This window comes from Wolffia australiana, chromosome 3 (genome assembly GCF_029677425.1).
Source record: "Wolffia australiana isolate 7733 chromosome 3, ASM2967742v1".
Lineage (NCBI taxonomy): Eukaryota > Viridiplantae > Streptophyta > Magnoliopsida > Alismatales > Araceae > Wolffia > Wolffia australiana.
The window spans coordinates 17,317,296-17,339,850 of NC_135837.1; the positions used below are offsets into that span (position 1 = coordinate 17,317,296).

The following is a 22,555-nucleotide window of genomic DNA, read 5'->3' on the forward strand; positions in this document are numbered from 1 at the left end:
CATCAGTCGGGAGGCCACGATGCATGAGTTTCCAAAGGAAGAAGGAGACTCAAGTGATGATCGCCAAATGCCAGATGCGGCGACCCCAGTGTGGCATGGTGGATTTCTCGCGGAAATGCTTCCAAGAGGATTGGCAGGAGAAGAACCCATCGACGGTAAGTGTCCAAAATAGGACAGTCGTAAGTGATCCCGATGAGATTACTCCAGGTCTGGGATAACATGTCTAAGGGGAGGCCATGCTGTTCCCAAAGGTGGCGTGTGTTGCCCGTGAGCTGTTGTGCCACGATCAATCGCAGTTGATGGGGTGCAAAGTGGGGCTGGCGGGCTAAAAGCTCGTTGGCTAATTGCACTCTGACCAACATGCCAACGAGTGACATTGGCTATCTCTAGCCAGTGGTGCTGCCAAGCCTGCCACCTACGAGGGCCTCGAATGTCCAACTCTCTATGAGCCCACTCGCTGTACTTGGCCGAGATAAAACTCCCCAACGGGGAGTTTGTGGTACTCATACGCCACACGAGCTTCTTTTGAAGTATGTCTTGGACATCCTGAAGGCATCTGATCCCTAGACCCTCGTCGTCCATCAACCGACAAGCTTTCTCCCAAGAAACCTCAACATCACTTAGTCTTTATATTATAGAATGGTTATCCTATTAGTTGTGATGTTGATAGTGGAAAGCACATTGATACTAAAGGTGAAGGATATTATGGACAAAGTTACAAAATTGGCGGCAACATATGATGCATTGGGGTCATAGAAATGAAAACAACGATCCGTCATGATTAAGTGTTGGATGCATATTGGGGATAAGATATATGTGTGAGCTTTGTTGCTCCAAAAATATGATCAAAATCATGTATTTGAAACAACCAACATATGATATTATTAATGTCTTTTGGCATCACTTCACATATGTTCACAAAGCTTAACATGATAAGCTGAGAGATACTACTAGCATACAAGTCCACATCGAAAGGCCACTGGGATCTTTAGTATCTATGGTAAAATCCAAAACTTGAAAGGCAACACTCTAAAGGAGACAAATGACACTAACACTTTTGTGGAAACCTTGTCACACTTATCTATTTTCTTAGTGTTAACCCAATCCTCCAAGCTTGATCATACTAATACTTTTACGAAATCCTGTAGGTATACCATATAGCTTAAAAGCAATCCGTTTAGTTCACAGGTCAACCAACCATGTTCAAATAAATTTCTTAATTATATGCAGGTGGCGATGAGGCATTTGTGAACACCTACTAGATGCTGAAATAACATGGAGGGGTGAATTAGTTATTTTTCCATCTCTTTATGTCATCTAGTTTGTTTTATGTATTCATTGTTTATTCACTCAATTCCTCTCGCCACTCGTGCACCAGATTGTTTTATATTGGACATGGTATCCAAAACCCTTGTGCCAGTCCCAAGAGGAGACAGTCCCCCAAAAGTCAGTCCTATTTGGATTGGTTGATCAAGCCACAATTCAACATAAACTTGTTATCTAATCCACTCATGCTCTTGGTTAGCAACCTCCTTTGGTATGTATCCACTTGCCGCATCTCCCAAAGACTGATTCCCAAAGCTCCACTCGCCGCTCCCTACTTCCTTCAAACCGACTTGCCTTTCTGAAGTCCTCAAGCTATGTCCCCAATCCAAGCATGCTTCAAGCAGGTCTGCTTGCTCTGATCCTGCATGATCCTGCACAGTTTAGAATAAATGCACCATGGATTGACTATTTGGTCAACCCACCTAAACTCACCACTGGTCTAGGACTGACTCACTAAAATTCCACCCCTTACCCTCACTAGTAAGGAAGACTTTAACAGAGCCAACTTACAGTGAAATATCCCTAAGTTCAAAGACACTCACTATCAAAAAACAACAAAAACTTTAAATGAAATTCAAAGAAAATAGAAGTTAATTAATATTAAGTAAATCCTCCTTGTATAATTGACTTAAACTGTATGAAGTTGACTTTGATTGTCCGCAGTTGACTTTTTCTGTGGATGAAATTGATTCTCTAAACTATGTTTTTTTCTTCTAGTGTATCTGCCATTGATTTTACAGAATATAAAAGATGGTCCTAAATATTTATGTATGCCCTGCCGATTCTTCTTCTGAACAATGATCTCAGTAAAACCTGGAAAATTAGTTCTCAAGAGTAATGAAGATAATGAATGAGATTGATTTATAGTATTATTTACTCAAAAAAGAATCATATTTATATCCGATTAAAATTAAAATTGAGCCACTTGGTTTATAAATTCACAATCAGAATTTTGGGAATCAGAAACTAAAGATCTAATAATCGATAGATATTCATGAATCTAGACCTCTGATTCAAAATTTAAAACTAGTCAATAATTGAGTGAAATTTAAAAAGAGTAAATATGAGATTTTTGAGATAGTGGAAACTAAATTAGAATATGAAATTAGGAATAAAATTTAAGAATTCTTCGAGATTAAAATCTGAGGTTTGATATGAGAAATAAAATCTAATGAAAAAAAATTGGAATTCAAAATAGGAAATAGAAGAAAATTTGAAAACTGATAGAATATTGAGAATGAGCAATTTTGAATTCAGAGGTATATATTTAAGGACCAAAAAATATGAAAACTGCAATAATATTTGGAAATAATAATTTTGAAATCAGAGATGAAGATTTAAAGATGAAAAAAATATGAAAAATGAAATATCACTTTGATAGAACCTTTTTGTAATCAGAAAAAAACATGAAGATGAAAGAATTGAAAATAATATATGATTTAGATAAAATGTTGGTGAAATCAGAAACATGAATTTTGAAGACAAAAGAATTAAAAAATGAAATAGGATTTAGATATAACATTTTGAAATCAGAGATACAAATTTTCAAAATGAAAGAATTAAAAAACTAAATAGGATTTTAGGCAACATTTCTGAAATCAGATAAACAAATTTTAAGATGAAAGAATTGAAATATGAAATAGGATTTAGATAGAAAGTTTTTGAAATCAGATAACAAATTTTGAAGATGAAAAAATTGAAAACCCGGATTCTTTTCGTTGATACGTGGGCTGCAGCAATCGTACAATACTTGAAGAATCAGAATCTCAAGAACAGACGATAGTCACAAAAGTTTTTTTGCATGGGAGAAACTTTGGCAATGCTTTCTTTTTTCTCAATCGCCACATACCCATGAGTTAGATTGCAAGAGGAACCCCTTTGTTTTTCTTATTGTCTTCTCTTCCTTGTTTAGTTTTAGGCTCCTGAACGCAAAATTTGTAAAATTAGAAATCTTCATTTTTTAAAAACCTAGAAAGTAGAAGAGTATATAGATATTATTTGAAATAATCTGGCACCAATGTTGATGTATGCCTGCTCAATCCATCAGTATCTACAATCACAAGAAAATAACTTTCACACGTGATTTTGGTTACAATTGATCAATCACAAAATATATATACTTATATAATATTTCCTTTTAATATTATACGCATATGGTATTTCATAAGCATTATTGACAAAGTTGTAAAATTATCAAATTCATTTAAACTCACAGTGTATGATGGATGATATTGAGTGGATAGTATTAACAACAAACATGTGAATGGTGAACAATAGTTGTGGTTTATTAGTCATAATACACACTAGATCGATGCGTATTGGACCACCACAAGCATGTCCTTGCTATGTGAGAGCTTTGTGAGAAGCAAAATTGGGAGACTATGGCAGAGATCCTATTGAAGTAGTGGGGGACTTTGGCAGCAAATAAAAGGAAGTGTCATCATTCTCTAACTACATGTTGTATCAGTTTATATATTAACTTGCCTTCATAATAAATGGCTGCGGTGACAATAGACAACGCTCCAAGAAATAGGAAGATAACGGCCATAATCTGTATGAAATTACTGCAGAGAAAAATAAGCTTCAGCCCTGGAAGGCATGTGTCATGCTCGGTAGGCTTGTTGAATGGATGGTAAAATAATGTCTTTTAACATAAATATTTGAACAATGGTATAGGAAGGGGTTATCAAATCTGGAGTTCTGACTCAATGATTTGGCCCTCTGATCAGATGGTCAAACATCACATGTATTTATATATTTGAAGCTATTCATTGAATGCATGCAATTTACATAGTTTTAACCACATGAACTTTATCTACATATGTATAATTTTTTATATGAATAAGTATATCTGATATGATGTTAACTCATCGACCAACCATCAGCTTATCATAACTCACATGGCCATTCATCACAAAACAAACTTAGGCATTTTACTAAAATGAGCTTTGTGTTAATCTTCACATCCACTCTTGGTCTTTAGTGTATCCACACCACTGGCCATGGGATTGGCCATACTCATCATATGAGTGGCAATGGCTAGTGGTAATTATATCCAGACACTTCAATGTCTTTCTCGAGTATACTTTGAATAGGAATATTTAAAACCCATGCATTAAAATTCACCAAGACTAGTGATTACATATGCTTGGTCACGAGTGATCATTTGTGATGCTTATATAGTTTCATCTCTGTATTCACTATGTTGGATCATTTATTCATGGACTTCATCAAAAGCATCACACATGCATTATTTTATATGTTATATTATTGAATACTAAGCGAGATATAGAATGTGTGATTTACTTGCCGTCAAACTATATTTCCATCATGAAGATTATAAATCGAATCTGTAATTTAGGAACTATATTGGTTTTTGGTTAAACATGATATAGTGTCTTAGCAACCGACTAGGGTTTGAACCAGGGTAAAACCTAGTCTTAAAGTGTTGATTGAAGAATTTAAATCTTAAACTTAGAAAAATAAGAGATAATAATTTAAAACACTAATTCACTCCCTTATTAGTGTTTTTAACTATCACTTGGCCTAATAAAAACAAGTTTTAAAACTATTATATTGGCCTTATTCAAAGGTGCTGAAATGTGCATTTGGGTCATCATGTGAGAGATAATCATGTACGGCCGATGGTGGTGCAAAAGAGGATCATGCAGGGATAGGGTTTCTGGGTAGTGCACATGGCATTTCTGGGTGACAGGTGGAGGGATGTAGTTCTCAAGTGAGCTGTGTTGAAATACTCAAATGTCCAGCCTCTAGATGTATCCATGTAATACACTTCATCGAATCTCCTCCTCTTCATCTCGATGAGCCCCATTATTGCTCTACCGTCATCGTATCGTTGTTCTAGTTTCACTGGGAGAGGAGGGAAACCAAGAAAAGAAAGGGAGAAGATGGATGGGCACATGAAGAATTCTTTATTGGGGAAAATTTTTAAAGGCTTTCTCCTATTTAAATATTTTTTAAAAAAAAACTCCTAAACTTAAACTATATCTTCAAACATGCACAATACTATTTGTGTGTGACACTCTAATCTCATTTTTCAGTCTAGTTGACGACTGCAATGGCCTAATAACCTTTATTAGTCATATTAATCATAGATATCAACATATAGATTAAATAGTTAAGGATTGATTTAAACCAATTGATAGGTTGAGTTTTTAGCTTGTAGGTTGCTAAACTTTACCTCATCTTCTAGAATTAAGGAGAATATTAAATCTCCCATGAATTCTTCATATGCTTGATGCTCCTAAGACTATTAAGGGTATGGTCAACTATGAAACCCTAATTGCTCATCCTAGTTAATTTTGATGCACTGGAAACTCTTCTCTAATGTGTTGAAAAATCATCAAATAATTCTTCTATAATACTCAACTACCTTAACATGACTTCATTGCAGCGTCTTCCTTGAGTTGTCTCCTCTTATATCGAAGGAGGTTAATTCTACCTTGACCACACAATCATATTCATGAGTTTATTATTCCATTCAAGGTAAGACAGTCTGAAATTCCATAAATAAGAACTTCCAGATCATAGCCAAAACACATATGTCCATCCACATGGTGCCTTTTGTGTTTCATGTCTAAGGAGAACTTACACGACTCTGACATGAATTAACCAGATTGGCACTTTGGTATAATACCATTCAGGGTCCTATAAAAATCAAATCAGTAAACTATTTTCCCTACGTAACACCCACTATCTATCGTTAGTGTCTCCACACCTGTCATATAAGTGGGACTAGATAACATTATTTTATTTAAGATATTTTCAATGTGCTTCTTGAGTATCTTTAAATAATTATATTTAGTACACATGTTTTAAGACTAGTGATGTGAATTATGATATCATCATAATTCATTTATTCCCATCTTAGAATTGAAGGACTTAATTATATGTATTACATGTGCATTATATGAATTTATTGTCTCAAGGAACAGTGAAAATGATATAGAATGAGTGACTAGCTTGCGGACCACAAATATTTCCATCATTTATGGCATTCCCAGATTTTTCAGACATCATGTATACTAGATCAATGTGTGTTTTACATGTAGTTAATTTAGAGTACCATATTGAGAGCCACAAAAAGCAATTTTCCCAAGTGAATGAATGAATTTTGATATATTTTTTTAGAAATGCTAGCTACAAGTATAATGTGGTATCTAAAAGATAGATTGGGCTCTAGAGAGATACAATGACACTACTTGAGATATAAAGCAGTAGATCTGGTGGAATAGAGAGATAAAATGAGAAAAGATAGTGGAAATGGAGGAGAATGATGGGGAAAACTTGGATATTAGTTTGCTAAAGTGCTGTTGTTTGTGTGGCCTTAATGTTTATCCCTCAACTCTTATATTCATATTCTTCCTGGACCAGACATTTTTCAGTAGAAGAAGATGACAAATAAAGATTAAACCTTCAAACTTATAGAAATTAGGTTGAAGAACTTGGATCTTGAGAGACTTGTCCCTCTGGCTTGATTGAACGAGCACATATAGAATGAGGAGAGAGAGAAGAAGAAGTTAGTATTTATGCATAGAGCATGATTATTAAAATGTCCTTCTATCATTTTCTAATATATCTACTCGCCATTAGTTCCTCTTTTGTGACTGGTTGAGGGCACCGTAGTTTGAACTTTGTGATCCTCTTTAGGAGAGAAATTGGAAGGGTTAGGATGGAGACAGGTTGTGGCTCACACCCTTCAAACTACTTTTAAGCCCAAAAGCCAAAAGTGAAATTGCTCCATCTTTTCTAATAACCCAACGTTTTGACTTCAAGCTCATAAAGTGATCCAGCCCATTTATAATCATCCCATTTAATTCTTATAATGTACATATTGAATATGAAATATTCATCAGTAGTAAAACCACTTGACTTGATAGAAGTTAAGCATGGCTAGCTACAAACATCCATGATATGTAGAGAATGTTATTCATATATTTTATATATTTATTCAAATAATTGAATGTTATTCATAAAAGATTCACTTTTTTAACATGATTTAGAAGATTCTTGTGGTGTGAAGAACATGTTACTTATAAAATTCATTTCTTACACGAACTACATGTCTAAATCATATCAAACGGATATACTTCTAAGAAAAATCAGCATATTCTCAACTTGGCCATGCACGTGGGCTCACGACTTATGGATTGGGTCAAACGTGATCCTCCCTATAGTGCATCTGCACAAGATGGTTTACCCTTGGACATGTCTGATAAGTGGGAGGCAAAGGACACTGTTGCTTGGCCACCAATAGGCATGCCTGTTGTGGGGAAGGGTATCCACACATTACGTATCTCCCCTGATTAACATACCCATCTCTAATGCACCTTTTTCCAGCACGTGTGACACCAACTAGGTGGGCATGTCGTCCTCAAGCACAATTTATCTGTTTGCATGCCTCTGTGAGTGTCGTCCCTGCCTGCCTATGCAAATACATGTCAAGTAACGCCAGCATCCAAGGTACCCCTTGAAGTGACACCATTATCAGTCGCCATACGCGGTTGAACTAGGACACCTGAGTTCATAACGATTGTGTTATAAACTTATCTCTGATATCACTTTGTCACATTCTACAAATATGTTGCTTCCATTTTTTAATGGTTTTTTTGCCAAAGCACTGGCTATGCAGCAAGTTTTCTTACATGTTTCAAAAATTATAATATATTCACAAATGCATATTTGTAAACTGTATTTAGTTATGTATCACACTAATTTCTTATCCAAAAAAAAAATCATTATTTGGCTCATATTTTGTATGCATTAATTCCTAATGTCCATTATTCCTCCCCCATGTAATATCTTAAAATTTCTTTTTTCTATTTCTAAATTTATACTTGCCTCATAATTTTTAGATGTAATATTCTAGTCATTTAGATATATTTTATCCTATTTCGGAGTATCCTAATTTTTCTGATAAATCTGATAACTGTTATATGACCAATAAGGATAACCTCGGTGGAACATTAATCTGATGGATATTGATATCTGTATCCATCATCGAAATCCGGACCCAGCAACATATCGGTAGTGTTATTCGTTATCAATACTGATATCAGCGTCACACATGATACTTTGTATAACAGGTATCACATTATCAAAAAAAGGATACTGGATACAAATATTGTTAGTTACAAGCAAGTGAAGGGACGATGGAGCAGGGCAGAACATAAATTCAGTCACAATGTCTGTAGTTTTATTCTATTTCCGTATGAGGGGCTATATGCAGGGGGAGGGAGCAAAATGGGATGAAAAGGAAGAAGCAAGACATTTCAATCCGTTTTCCATTCTGAAGTCAGGACAAATGACTTATAAGGGCAAGGGACAGAGTAGATGATTGTTCGTCCTATGTTCCCAAACCACACATGGTAGAAGACCTGGTCAAAAAATACGTGAGTCCCGCAGACCAAATCCGACAGTCCAAAATGTTTTCATAGAGCAACAAAAAGAGCGTCAAAGTCGATGCAATTTGGTTATATTACTTATGCAGAAAACCCTCAGGTTCAACACCTTTACAAAATTCACCAAATTGTTTGCCTCCCAGAAGGCAAAAGAATCAATGGGGAGAAATAATGAATCAAGAAATTGTTAGGGGATCGGTGGAGGATTGGATGATCAAAGACTGATCGGGACACGGAGGCCGTCATGGCTAAGCTGAACGTCGAGGCCCTCCGCCATCAAACTCTCAAGATACTTGTTGATCTCATCGTGGTCCATCAAGTGCATCATCCCTGGTCCACCCATAACATTTTAAACTTTCCATTAAGAGAAATATACAAAGATGATTTCCCAGATAACCACCCTACCAGTAAAGAGCGTTTTCTTGGGCTGGATTTTACGGACCTCTTCTAACGCCTGAAGAAAATATAAAGATACATTAAGGAAGAATATTTGCAATCAACGGTTTCAACGGAAGTGCTTTTGTTACTCTAGGTAATCCAAAATGGGTTGCTGAAGATCGATCGGGCCTGAGCGCATCCTGGACAACCGAAAACGGCACCAGAGAGTTAGATGATACAAGTAGATGTAACGTAATTAGACACAAATATCAGTGATAGTTCACCAGAATCAGGAGATCACAGCCAGCGAGGAGTTCATATGTCTCTTCTGGTATGTCACTGACATCACTGCTTATTACATGTGTCAGAAACAAAAAAAAAGGGAACTATCAAAAGAACAGAAAAATGGATGAATGGAGGAATCATGGCTGGCCCACCAACTGGATGGATAGACATATTTTTTTGAATAAAATGGATAAGCATCTGGATGGATGGACAGATGGACACATCAGCGGATGGGCGGATGGACGAATGAATGGATAAAAGACTGGAGGGAGGGATGGACAGACAGACAGACTGATGGGAGGATGGATGGATAGAGGGATGAAGGGTGGATAGATAGGTGGGAGGAGGGACAGATAAGGAGACAGACGAAGGGAAGGAGGAATGGATAGCCAGACAGATAGAGGGAGTGGGGGAGAAAGGGAAGAAGGAACCAATGGAGGAATGGATGAATTAACAGATGGACGAAGGAACTGACAGATGAATGTAAGAATGGATAAATGAATAAAGTATTACCTGATGTAGCAGACATTACCAAAGCGGAAACCCAGGGAACGATAACCCGGGCCATGCCAAACAGGTAACGGAGTAATCTATGATGAACATCGCATCCAGGAGATTTTAGATTTAGTCTCTTTTTGTAGCCACGATGATGATGAATCAAAGATGTGGAATTAAGAATTTTTGAACCTTGAGGTTGTGGACAGTGAACGGTTCTTCGTTAATGGTCTTGAACTCCAAAGCAGACACTGCAGCACCAGGTATGATCACACTGGTATCCACAAGATAATAATGAGTCTTTTTCATCACCTGAAACAGACCATCGTTTGCCATCATTCACTGTCTAACTTCACATAAAATTGATTTGAAGAGCTACTATTTATTCCGTTTAACTGCTTATAGTTAAAATATTTTCCTTATTGAGACAGGGGAGCTTGAGAAAAGCTTTGGTGACCTTACTCACTGGTGAGCCTACATTGGGTACTTTATTGGATAGCATATTAAGACATAATAATGCCGTATAAGTTTCAAACACTTTCTGATAAAACATTGATTCTACAAATGGCCATTGCCATGTGAACATTGATTCTACTATTTATTCCGTTTAACTGCTTATAGTTAAAATATTTTCCACATTTCTACCTCAAAATCTCGCATTGCAGTGTAAATTGGAATATGAGGCTGAACATTGTTTGTCCAATCACGAAGATCATCAAGGCCTGTACAAGACACATAAATATAGGGTGATTGCCGAGAGATGTCCCATATCAATCTGCCGGGTTTTTCAAGCAATTAAATATTAAGTAATCTATCTAAGTAATGGAAGTAAAAGGTGAAAAGTCTAATGGTATTAATACAAAAGGAGGTATAGATAAGGCTGATGGAAATAATAAAATGGCCATACGACATTTCAAACAAGATTGACTAGAACTAAATAGAGTCATCATTATGGGACCAAATGTAAAACGGCGTTCATTTGATCCCCTTGACAACTAGAGACAGTCATAAGAGAAATGATAAAATGATGGTCCTTTGTGGTGAATTGGGAAACAGACATCTGCCAATGAATCAAAAGCTTCTTGGTCGTCCTAAAATGCATAATCAAGCGTTACGAAGTGCATCCGAATCTGAATGAATTTTGGGAACATGATAAGAACCTGAGAGTTATTATTAGGGAAGTTAGGGATAAAGGAGGAGAAGCGGAGGTAAGATTGTCATCACGAACTGAGAGGGAGAGGGGGAGTGCCAGAAGGAGAAACGGCAGAGAGGGTTGACAAGTCAGCAGAATGGGCATTGCATGGCGGAGAGAGATACGGGAACCAAACAAACACTTCTATTAGTTCTTGACTGATTTCCTCGGGAGAAGACTGCCCTATTTAAATGAAAATACACGTCGAATGAAAAATGACCAAAATACACCAAGCGAGTAAAGAAACGAAAATGCCATAGATACGACGTAGATTGCATTAGATTACTACATCCAAATATTAGTACGGACAACTTACAATCTTCCTAGAGCAACCAGATATAGAACCCAAAGATCTGTTTAAATTATAATTATATTTCAAATAGATGTCATGGCATCTTTAGTCATCAAGAAATTCATCGATCAAAACTTTGGTAGTCAATTCACACGAAAATGACTTTCCATCATTAAAGTTCCCTAACCTTACGGTGACCCTCAATAAAATCTGAGACTGAGTCTTAACTTCTCACTGATAACATAATAACGGTACACAAATTGTCATCTTAGCTCTAAGAAAATGCATCTCATAGACCAAAACTTATGCATGCGGTTGCACAATCATTGAAAATTACTGCGTGAAAAGCAGAAATGGGGAGAGTTTTATCAGGGACCAGGTCCAGAATGTTAAAATAAATAAGCTTCTAAAAAAATTCTTCTCCCCCCAATAGTTGCCCAATAGTCGGTGTCAGATAAAAAAACTTTGACAATTATATGACTGTTCAATAAGATAGCTGAGTAAATGTGCATGACCTCCAATGGCGTCTGCATGAGAATGGGTGATAATGACAGCATCGATCGCTCTTATTCTGACAGAAACGAAAAACAAATTACAACTACGATGAGGATATTAACAACTTACAAAAAAAGAGCAAGGCCTTGCAGTATTTCACAGCAAGTCATAACATTTTAAGGCAAATGGTGCGGAAGATGAAATAGAGAGAAAAGGAAACAAGGGTTGTATTTACGCACTAATGAAGAAGTAGCTTTACCCATACAACGGAAACCATCGAAGAGCACTATGGTAGAAAAACCTGCAAATTAAAAAAAATCACAAATGCCAAGTCAATGATGCAGCATTGAAGAGAGATGGAAAACATGGCAAGTTCTAATACAGCTGAAAATTTATATAAGGTGAGATCACGTCACATGTTTTCACCCAGAAATGCAACAGGAAATACTCAATTGCTACTATTTTGCATTCAACGTGTAATGTTAGTTGCTACTATTATAATCACATGTATGATAATCAATCTAGTTGAAATGATCATATTTATAGTCGCGTTGATAGTTGCCTGAGTTATGAAATCCATGTAGAGATTCAAATTAAGAGTGAAACCTATTAAATATTACCATAATTAGTAATGAAAATTCAAGGTATTAGTAGCAGCGAAAGCCATAATTCTGGGACCAGAGCTAGAATTAACGGCAGTGATTTATAGATGCAAGAAGAATACCAGATATTCTAGATATAAATAGTAAAACGAGTTTTTTTTTTGAATAATAAAAATAAGAGCCAGGCAATCTTGGAGTATTTGCTACGACAAAGCCCTAAAAGAGGGTAGGCTTTCCTTAAGGACCCTGCTCTTATTTCTGCACTGATCGCAATTCCAAGCTTTATACTGTAAAAATGCTCTCAGCAAGAACACCAGATCTAGGCAAAACCATTACACGTTGTGGGAAGAGAAAAGAAAAATAAAACGGTCAAGAAAAAATGTTCTGGGAAGAGATTAATTGCAGGACTTTTCATACTTTCCAGCATCTATAAGAATGTTGAAGCTTTCTTCAGAGTTGTGATGTCGTATGAGAATGCTCGTGTTCATCCGCCTATTTTTATTCCCCTCTTCTGCTGCTTTTGAACAGACCTACAAGAAGAAGGTAAGCCAAAATACAGATATCATTGCTTTGTCCAAATTACTGGAGACTAACGAATTGATTCTAAAAGCGGTCATCAAATAAATGTCACTGAGAGGGGAAGACTTTTAAAAGGACATTTTGAGGTAAAAATAAAAGTAATTCCCTTCCTACCTCGCACTTCTTCAAAGGGTCAGTCAAGCAGCTAACTCGAGGGATTCCTTCGCTAGTGCCTGTTCCTAGGAATATGATTTCTGATGTATCTGCAGGTCTGTCCCGATCAAGGCCGCCATTGGAGAGACCTGCAAGTATCATACAAACACCCGTTGGTAATTACAAACTGCGACCATAAAATGGATCGGGTTTAAGCGGTTAGATCTGCATATCATAAAGATGATTCAAACATCCCTATCGCACACATTAGACATATAAACGTAATTGACGTTAACTTTGATCCACAAACAAAATAATTTGATTGTGATAGGTCCAATACATCTCAACAACCCAGACAGCTACGCCGACTAAGACGTAGAATAGTTTAATGTGACCAAATTAAGGCTCCCATCGACGAGGAAAAAGGAAAAAAAAACTATCGAAAAATTCCATTCAGGCGGTATCCTGTCGCGAATTTTTTCAGAAGATTGAATATTTCTTCCATGTACATCAAAATGTTCGACACTAAAATTTCTACGTTATTCGTCTACTCCCCAATCCCAACACATGAAAACAACTATCCATCATTAAAAAAAGAAAAGAAAGAGGAAATTCGATTCTTACAATACGTAGAAAGAGTCCGAGTTCTCCAAATCCGAGAGGAAAATCCTGCTTGCTTTGAAGAACGAAGGCCGATAGTTCGTCGCAGAGAAGGCTCCACGCGACGACTCGTTCCAAAAACAACACATCTCGTCGGAGACGAAAACCTCGACAGTAGAATCATCGAACTATCCGCGGGAGCGCGCGCGCCGGAGAAGGTCGAAATCGCTTCTCCACCGCGCGGACAGACGTATGCTGCCGATCAAACAACGCCACAAACTAAATTTAATTGCAACCACCAATGGACGGCCAAGATATAACCACGAAGCGAGATCCATTAATCGGACGGCTCTTAACGGCCCTCAATCTATCAGAGCTGTTACACACAAGGAAGAATAACATATATTACCATTTTAATAAAAAAATCATTAAAATTTTGAATCATTATGGACCTTGTAATTTTCAATTTTCTACTTTTCCAATTTCTAGTGACCTCTTTCCCCTTCTCCATCGTTGTCATCGTCATCGTCATCGTCCCTGTCATTGCAGATGGCAAACAGTACCTCTTGTTGGGAATCATTCATGTGTCGCCACACGAAGAGCAGTGTCAAGGTCGTCAGACTAAGGACGAATGGCGACAAAGACACAGGTATGGAGGGACGCCAAAGGAGAGGGAGAAGTGGAACAGTTTTGAGGACTCTACTGTTGAGGATTCTGTCTCCCACAATGTGTGTTGCTGATAGATCTCGTCCTCTCATGGAACAAAGACACGAGTATGTGTTACATTCCCAATTAGGTAGCATGATCCATTCGTCCTCGTAACAAGAGTTTCAACAACAATGATATTCCAATAATCAAGATGTGTCCTATTATGTTCACAAAGAGACGAGGGAGAAGTTCGTGGGGTGGAGAGGAGTGAACAGAAACGGTGAGTGGATGGCAAAAGATCAGCGACGAATGGTCGCTGCTCGACAGGATGTCGACATCGGGCATACAAGCCCAGAGAGGGAGAGTCACGACCAGAACGATGCAGAGGGGAGGGTAATATAGACTCACAAGATGATTTGTTTCATGTCCTACCTCCAGAGAGGTGAGGCTTAAGTAGCTGCCGAAGTGGGCTGGGCTTGCATTTCTAGGTTGGGTCGTTGTTGGGTCTTCTTCCGAACATAGACACGCTGATGGATCATATTAGTATGGAGAGACAGCAAAATAGAAAGAGAACTGGAACAGTTTTGAGGATTCTATGTTAGATCTTCTGGTGGCTTGCGCCGATTCTTAAGGATGATGAAGATCATACATGAATGAAAATGAATGTAAAACATACCTCGATCCATCGTGTCTTCCCTTAGTCGAATCGAACAGTCTTGAGGGAAGACCTTTTGGATTAATACCGGATGACTTCCTGAAGTCTCTGTGTAATGGGATGCTCAAGAGAAAAGTTAATACACTTATGGCCCTAGGACCTGGCCCCTATTTATAGGAAGAGGTGATACTTAATCCTCTTTAGTCTATCTTAATTAATCCCATCATTATAATGAAGACAAGCTTAGCCTCTACACATTTAATAACCATACTTATTGTTATAAATGTCTTAATCCCCTCATTAAATGAATCACATACAAATTGGGATTTGTAATTGATAACTTATATACATACACATTTATATGCAATTATATACACTCATATAATTGCCCATAGATTAAGAAATTAATATAACATTCTACTGTTGAGACTTATGTCTACTATCGAGTATCATCAATGTCGTCATGCAAATGATGAAGAATGACAACGACACAGGTATGGAGAGACGACATAGGAGAAGGAGAAATAGAACAGTTTCGAGGATTCTACTGTCCAGGCTTTCGTCTCAACCTTCGGCTTATTCATTGAGGATCATACTGTAGGGTTGGGAAATTCTTTGTTCAGCATCGAACGAACACTGTTCGACGATGAACCAATAGGCCAAAATCAGGATTCATATTTGTTCGAGAACAGTTCGTGAACGTCACACCTTCTGAGAAATGGTCATAAAACCTATATTATCAAAGAGATAGAGACAGAGATAGAGATAGAGATAGAGATAGAGAGGGGGGCCAGGGGGGAGAGAGAGAGGCATGGTAAAGGGGGCGGGAAGTGAGAGAGAGGGATTCCTTGGGAACGCCAACCGTTCACGAACGATTTGGATGGGATTTTTTCTGTTCATGTTTGTGTTCGTCCGTGTTCATACGCACGTTCGCGCGAAAGAGCACAATTTTTTTTCCCATCCCTAATCATACAAGGGTTTATATAGAGGGTCAAGGGAGACAAGCAGCCTAAAGAAACAGCATAAAAACACAAATGGTGAAACTGAAAATAAAACCTCAAGACTCATCAAGGCTCCTCAATTTTCCGGCCCAAATAACCTCTTAAAATTTCTTGAGGAGGTTGAATTAACTGCAAACAGTTCTTACTCTTTCCTTTGAAACAGGGCGGGAAGTCGGTCGATGGAGCTCGAAGACGATGGCGGCTCCGCCAGGATCTTCGTCGGACCAGGCTCGAGGACGACGGAGCTCGGACGAGGGCGCGGCTTCGCCTCCGCCGACCGCAGCGTCTCCCGCCGCCACGTCTCCTTCCACCTCGCCGAAGTCGACGGAGGAGAAGCTAGGGTTTCCTTCGACGTCCTCGGCAAGAACCCCGTCGTCGTCGTCTTCAATGGAGGAACGAAGAAGCTCTTCCGGAAGGGCCAGGTCGGGGAACTCGCCCCCGGCGATCGCTTGTCGCTCTCCCTGAAGCGCCCCGTCTTCTTCTCCCTCAAGTGCCTGAACGACTTCGGCGAATTCGAGTCGCGGTTTCTGTCTTCTAATCAATCGCCGATCGAAGGTTTGGCTTTGGATTCTGCGAGATTAGCTTTCGGGGAATTCCTCAACCCGATCTCCATCGCAGAGTTTGGATTCCTGGAGAGAGGGCACGAGTTCGACAGGTTTTTGGGTAGGATTCGGGAACCCGGGGCTTGGAACTGGTTTCTCGAAGAAGAAGAAGAGATGAAGATGAACAGCGACAGTGAAGAGGAGGCGACGAAGAGGAAGAAGAAGAGGGGAAGGAAGGAGAAGGGAAGAGGTGAAGAGGATGAAGATTGGACGGGGGAAAGCGAGGAAGAGAAGACGGAGGCAGCCATGGCGGGTGGGTCAGGACGGCGATCTCGATATCTTACTCGATCGGGGAAGACATGGCAGTCCTCCCCTGATGAAGATAGTGCTCGAACAAGGGGATTCGGAGAAGACGACGACCCGGATGATGAGACCTTGGGCGGCTTCATCGTTGGAGAAATGGCTGGCCAAGAAGAAGAAGAAGAAGAAGAAGCTGAAGAAGAAGAGGAAGAAGAAGAGTTTGAGGAAGAAGATGACGATGATGACTGAACTGTATACTGACTCAGGCAGGGAATCATGTTTCTCTGACTCTAGGAAGAAGTGAAAGAATTTTTTTCTTAGGTAGAAGCTGACAACTGTGAGGTTAATTTATTATATTTAAAAAGATAATTAGGGAAACTGGTTATGAAAAGGGTGGTGCTTTGTGGACAAGATTTTAGTTAAGATCAGACTTGCACCTACACTTGTTTCTGTGGTGAATTTTTTTATGAGAGAAAATACTGTGGCTGGTATGGGGGACTCGCGGTAGTGTTTTTAGACTAATCCAGCCATATAAATGTGAATGTTTGATGTCCGCAAGAGTTTGTAGGTGTGGAGAGAGCACAAATATCCCAGTTATACATAGACCCCCCTTGTCCATGTCCATGTCCATGACAGAAAGGGAGGACATACAATTGTGATACCTCAGCAGGTCAGTAGGTTGGCAGGTCTGATGGCAGTAGCTGGTTCAAACCCCCTGATCAATGAGTGTGGAGTATGAGGCGCTGTCGTTACCCTTGTGGAATATCATTGTAGTAGCTCTATGATGTAGACATCACCTTGGTCGAACGCCATTAAGTATTGATATAGAGAGTGGAGAAGGTGTGTTTCCCAAGAGTGTAAATATGAGCATTTTTCCATCATTTCAATTTGAATACATTAATTTTGGGTCAAATGAGATTATAATTGCTGTGTCTTAACATTTGATCTGTACATTATGTTACCCAAATTCAGTACAAAAACATTATTTATGATAATGTCATGACTGGATTGTTTCGTTAAGGTTATTTCTTTGAATTATTGTTTTTAATATGATTATTTTTGATTGAATGGATCATTAATTATTTGGAAAGATGATAACACCACAAAATACGATCAAAACTAGTAACTGGTGGTCTTTCATCACCGAAAATCTGAAAAATATTGGAACATGGAAAATGGTGGAACTCCATCTTCTAATATAATCAGTTTGTAAGCAAGTATACAGTTAGGGTTAAGATCACATGAACACTATATCATCATAAACTAAAATGAGGGGGCTGCAAGACTTTTTCTAAAAACCATCAGATCTTGATTCCGTATGTTTGCAACTCATCGGGCAATTCATTTCAAGCTCATAATTCTCCCTAAATTGTTGATCGCTTCATGCAAATATGAGAGTTTGGATATCAGATTTCCCAATGGATAAAAATACAAAAACCTGTGAGGGATATATATTTTTATAATTATGCATGGGTTAGAGTCTATCATTGTACCACAAGGAAAGAGATATATTTGATTTGTAAGGAAATGGGCCTGCCTGGAAACTTTGTTAGGATCTCCGTGATTGGCTATGTTCCTAGAAATATCCGCATCAATATAATTTTTTTTGCTTAGTTTCCACACACACGTCTATTATGACTTTAATTCTCTCTTTTTTCTGTTGGTCCACAACAATTTGTGGATTAAAAAATAAAAAGTCGTTGCCAAATCATTGGCCATATGGCATCACAATTTTAATATGCCATAATGGCACCTTTTTGCGTGATTATCAGTGTTTATACATGCCAGAAACCATGATTGGTTACCATTAGATAAAAGCGAATGGCAACTCATGGCTGACCCAGAATTTAAGATTGTAAAAAATATTATATAAACTCAAAAGAAATAAAATATAATTCATAAATATATATATATAATATAGGTTCTGACTGAGAAAATCAATATCTTTCTTATTATAATGTCAAAAAGTGATGAATACATATTCAGCCCATAAAAACAAATTATTTAAGAATGTGATATGGAAAAATCCTTAATAATACCAATACATATACAAATCAGAATATTCCTGAAAAATAGATTAAAAAATTGGGCTTGATAACACATATATAATTATTTTAATTCATAAAAATATATATTTCATGGTATTAAATTAGTAATTCACATGTAATCAGAGACAATAACCAATGACTTACATTTCTCCCACTTTTGAACACCATTCCTGATGACCTTAGAATTTTGGACTAGAAATTTAAAGATAGCTCAGTCTTTTTCTCCTGTATCCATGGCTTCGATTCTATAAATAGATCCACATTGATGTTGACTCACACTTAGATATTTTTCTCAGTTAATTGTTCATTCAAAATCTCATTCAGGTCCATTATTGATTTGCAAGAGTGTCAGACTAAATATCAGTGAATCAGATCAAGTTTTGAAGAAAAAACATCCCCACTAAGCCCATTGGGTATGTGTCAATTAGGTTATTGAAATATTCTCTCTTTACCAGTCAGTCTTTTTCGTCCTTTATGCTAGGTTGTCTTCATAGGAGGATAACCTAGTACGACACATTTCTATTGCAATCAAGGTCAACATCCTTAAATACCACTCATTTCTTCTCCACTTTGCACACAATGTCGATACCCCACTTCCACCAACCATCAATATCACTACCAGAGCATTGGCTAAGGTATAATATTCAATTATCGCCTGTACTTGTTTTCATCGGTAATCTTGGATTAAATTATTCTTAAATCCTAAAAATATAATGCTCAAAATATATTTTAATATCAATTCACTTTGCACACAAGTCCGAACTATAAACAAAAAAATTGAACTAAATATGGTTTATCAGCTTATGTATCTAATTGAGACTAGAGAGAAGAATAATAGGTAAGTAGAAGAGAATAATATATGCATTTATTTATTTATTTATGAATTAAGATGTTTGTCGTAGGCATCACATATTTTTTCAGTACTTCTAGCTCAGCACTACTTCAATCATAATGGAATTGTGTGGTTCATATGACAGCTATGTGGCTGCAACCAGCCACTTTGAAGCTGCGTGGTTGTGTGCTTCTATTGCATGAGTACACATCTGCATGGGGTTTCATTTGTAGTGATGAGGTACAGTGGCATGGCTATCCACACTATAGTGGTTGTGTAGAGATGCTCTGCAACTGCAGCTTTATAGTTATGTGTCTTGTAGAGGCTGCATGGCTGTGCCCTAGGGTTGATGGCTACACATTGCAGCTACTGCTGCAATGCTGGACACCTTGTAGTGGCTATGGTCCATATTGATAGAGAAATAAATAGGTAGATATTGAGATAAATTTAGATGTAAAGCTGTGTAGAGAGATAAATGGTAAGGATGGTAGATAAATATAATGTAAGAGTGATAAAAAGAGAGAAACAAGGACAACAAACACACGATGCTTGAGAAAATGATAAATTGAGTACAGCAAAAATGAATGAAAAATGTTTAATGAAATTTAGTATATTTATCTGTTAAAATTTCATAATTTTCATATTTATATAAGTCTAAATTACATGAAACTTACTCATTGACCTATCTGATTTTTTCCTCTATGTGGGGATTGTTGTCAGCCTCAGACCTTTAACATCCGTTCATGTCTTCCTTTAAGTAAATCAATGATTCTTCTCTCTCCTCTCACACACTTGACAACTTCCTCACAGTTCAAGGTAGTATCATCTCCCTCAGACCAAAAAGATCATAAAAGAAATGACAAGAGGAGTAGTAACTCCGCATCTTTAAGATTCAACAAAAAAATGCATCTGGGATCAATTAGATCAGAAGGAATGATGAAATGGGTCTTTACATGTTAAGAGGGCACTACTTTTTCCGTTGACCCATGTGGGCATTCTTGGAGCTTCTTTGGTGATGTAGGACTGTATTTCTGCTTTCTTGTAATTGACATGAAGATATATGACAAAGGAGATAATGTCCAGGGCAGAAACAGATGGCTTTACCCCTGGATAATTTATTTATGTTCTGAATAGTTTAATGGCTGACAATAAATCACAGAAGCCACATCACCATATAATGGCAGACCCCTCTTTATTTACTTAAATGGTCTTCCTCTTTGCTTATGTGGTGGTCGATTCCAATTGTATCAGACCTTGTGAAGTATGTGGTCATCACTGAAGTATATTAGTAGATTTATTGTAAATCTGACACCATCCTTTCCTATTTACAGGTTTATAAGAAAATTTTATTTATAATATTTAAAATTGAAGCCCAATTCAAAAAATATGAATGTTTAATCCTAACGTTAGCTTGGAAATATTAAATTTTCTTTCAAACAAAAGTTGAGTTAATACATTGGAGGATTGGAAAATTCTTAACTGTTTATATCATAATGCATAAGCTTTTATTAATTTTTCTAATTTTATAAAATTAATTTTTTAATATTTAATGAGTGCTTTAAGGTCTTGCAATAATTTACAAAATAAAACATTTTAAAGCACAAAATCTCGATACTTTATGGACCATATTCTCTTATTATATGATTTTTAACTATGTGATTATATTATCCACTTGGATTGCCAAAGTGGATAGTGCATGAAGGAACTCCATAGTTAAGCATTATGTGAGGGGAGATTTTCAGGATGGGCGATGCCATGTTAAGTATATTGATTGGAATCCATCAATGAAAAATTTTGGGTAAAAGATTAAATTCCAAAAATTCTGAATACCATCTAACATGTAAAAATTATAAAAAAAATATTAATCTTCAAGAAATAAAGAAAATTTTATTTTTACAATGCATGAGAATAATCACTTGCCAAGCTGGTTTCTACTAGAGATAAGAATACACCAGATTGAAATGTTTGGGGAGAAAAGTAGATCACTTGATGTCAAATGTAAAATATTTAAGGAATCCAAATAATATTTTAGAAAAACCTTGAAAAAATTATTAACTAGCCAAGTTGGTTTTCCACTAGAGCCATATGTCTACCAGGGCTGAAAAGGCTTTAAAAGGGATATATATCATGATGTATTAATACAATTTTGGCTGTAAAGTTATGGAAAATGTTTTATTTTCAAAGAAACCAGAATTATTTGTAAAAAATGATATTAATCACTAGCTTAGCTGCTTTTCCACTAAAGTGATCCATTATGTACTATTCATTTGACTTTATGTAGTTCTCCATTTCCAAAAAGTCTTAGTTCCATCATTAAATTAATTCAATTTATACCTGTTTGGGAGAATTCTATGCAGCCAATTAACAGTCGTATTGGTTCCTAAACAACCATTTTCATTGTGGCATAATTTTGAGGTTTTAAATGGTCTAAATATTTTGCTTAATAACAAAATGTGGGGGATGTTTTAGAGTGTTACAGTCCTGTCCCATTAGAATTAGAAATCCAGGATCATACTTCTTCTTTATGAGAGTGAGGCATTGTGGTCCTCTCTGCACACATTATGTACCTGCACGACTTAAGTGTAAGATACTGGAATTGGACTAGTGTCATAGAAACTACCCACCACCTCGCTTTAGCAACCCTTTGTGGCCTACGCCTACAACTCACATCCTGCTAAACTGGTCCACCTGCCAGTTCCATTAATGTGATAACCCAATAATTTTTGAAGAACCGTAACACATGTTAATAATATAATTTTCCACTTGATAAA

General features: G+C 37.2%; 2 protein-coding genes across 3 annotated transcripts; one reads left to right on the top strand and one right to left on the bottom strand.

Moving 5' to 3' along the window:
- Positions 1–8,805: 8,805 nt before the first annotated feature.
- On the bottom strand, positions 8,806–14,023 carry LOC144701125 (Metallo-hydrolase/oxidoreductase superfamily protein). Of its 2 annotated transcripts, XM_078572840.1 has the most exons (12): positions 13,783–14,023; positions 13,180–13,307; positions 12,904–13,016; positions 12,144–12,185; positions 11,905–11,960; positions 10,551–10,627; positions 10,098–10,217; positions 9,924–10,000; positions 9,410–9,473; positions 9,275–9,325; positions 9,153–9,201; positions 8,806–9,077 (listed from the first exon to the last, which is right to left on the bottom strand). In XM_078572840.1, the coding sequence occupies exons 1-12, from the start codon at positions 13,940–13,942 to the stop codon at positions 8,962–8,964; spliced, it is 1,053 nt and encodes a 350-aa protein (XP_078428966.1). In that variant the 5' UTR covers positions 13,943–14,023; the 3' UTR covers positions 8,806–8,961. The 2 variants fall into 2 exon arrangements, with proteins under 2 accessions (XP_078428966.1, XP_078428967.1); XM_078572841.1 differs by lacking the exon at positions 10,551–10,627 and having other exon boundaries at positions 10,098–10,156.
- Positions 14,024–16,069: 2,046 nt separating this feature from the next.
- On the top strand, positions 16,070–17,315 carry LOC144701126 (SMAD/FHA domain-containing protein). The gene is made up of 2 exons (XM_078572842.1): positions 16,070–16,617; positions 16,681–17,315. Exons 1-2 carry the CDS (start codon positions 16,242–16,244, stop codon positions 17,151–17,153), a joined length of 849 nt encoding a protein of 282 aa, XP_078428968.1. The 5' UTR covers positions 16,070–16,241; the 3' UTR covers positions 17,154–17,315.
- The last annotated feature ends 5,240 nt before the right edge of the window (positions 17,316–22,555 follow it).

Coding starts and splice junctions, on each gene's coding strand:
- LOC144701125 (XM_078572840.1), bottom strand. CDS start 13,942: ATGATTCTACTGTCGAGGTTTTCGTCTCCGACGAGATGTGTTGTTTTT. Junction 11,961..12,143: donor CGATGGTTTCCGTTGTATGG/GTAAAGCTACTT, acceptor CGTTTCTGTCAG/AATAAGAGCGATCGATGCTG. Junction 10,001..10,097: donor TCACTGTCCACAACCTCAAG/GTTCAAAAATTC, acceptor TGTTCATCATAG/ATTACTCCGTTACCTGTTTG.
- LOC144701126 (XM_078572842.1), top strand. CDS start 16,242: ATGGAGCTCGAAGACGATGGCGGCTCCGCCAGGATCTTCGTCGGACCA. Junction 16,618..16,680: donor TAATCAATCGCCGATCGAAG/GTTTGGCTTTGG, acceptor TCTCCATCGCAG/AGTTTGGATTCCTGGAGAGA.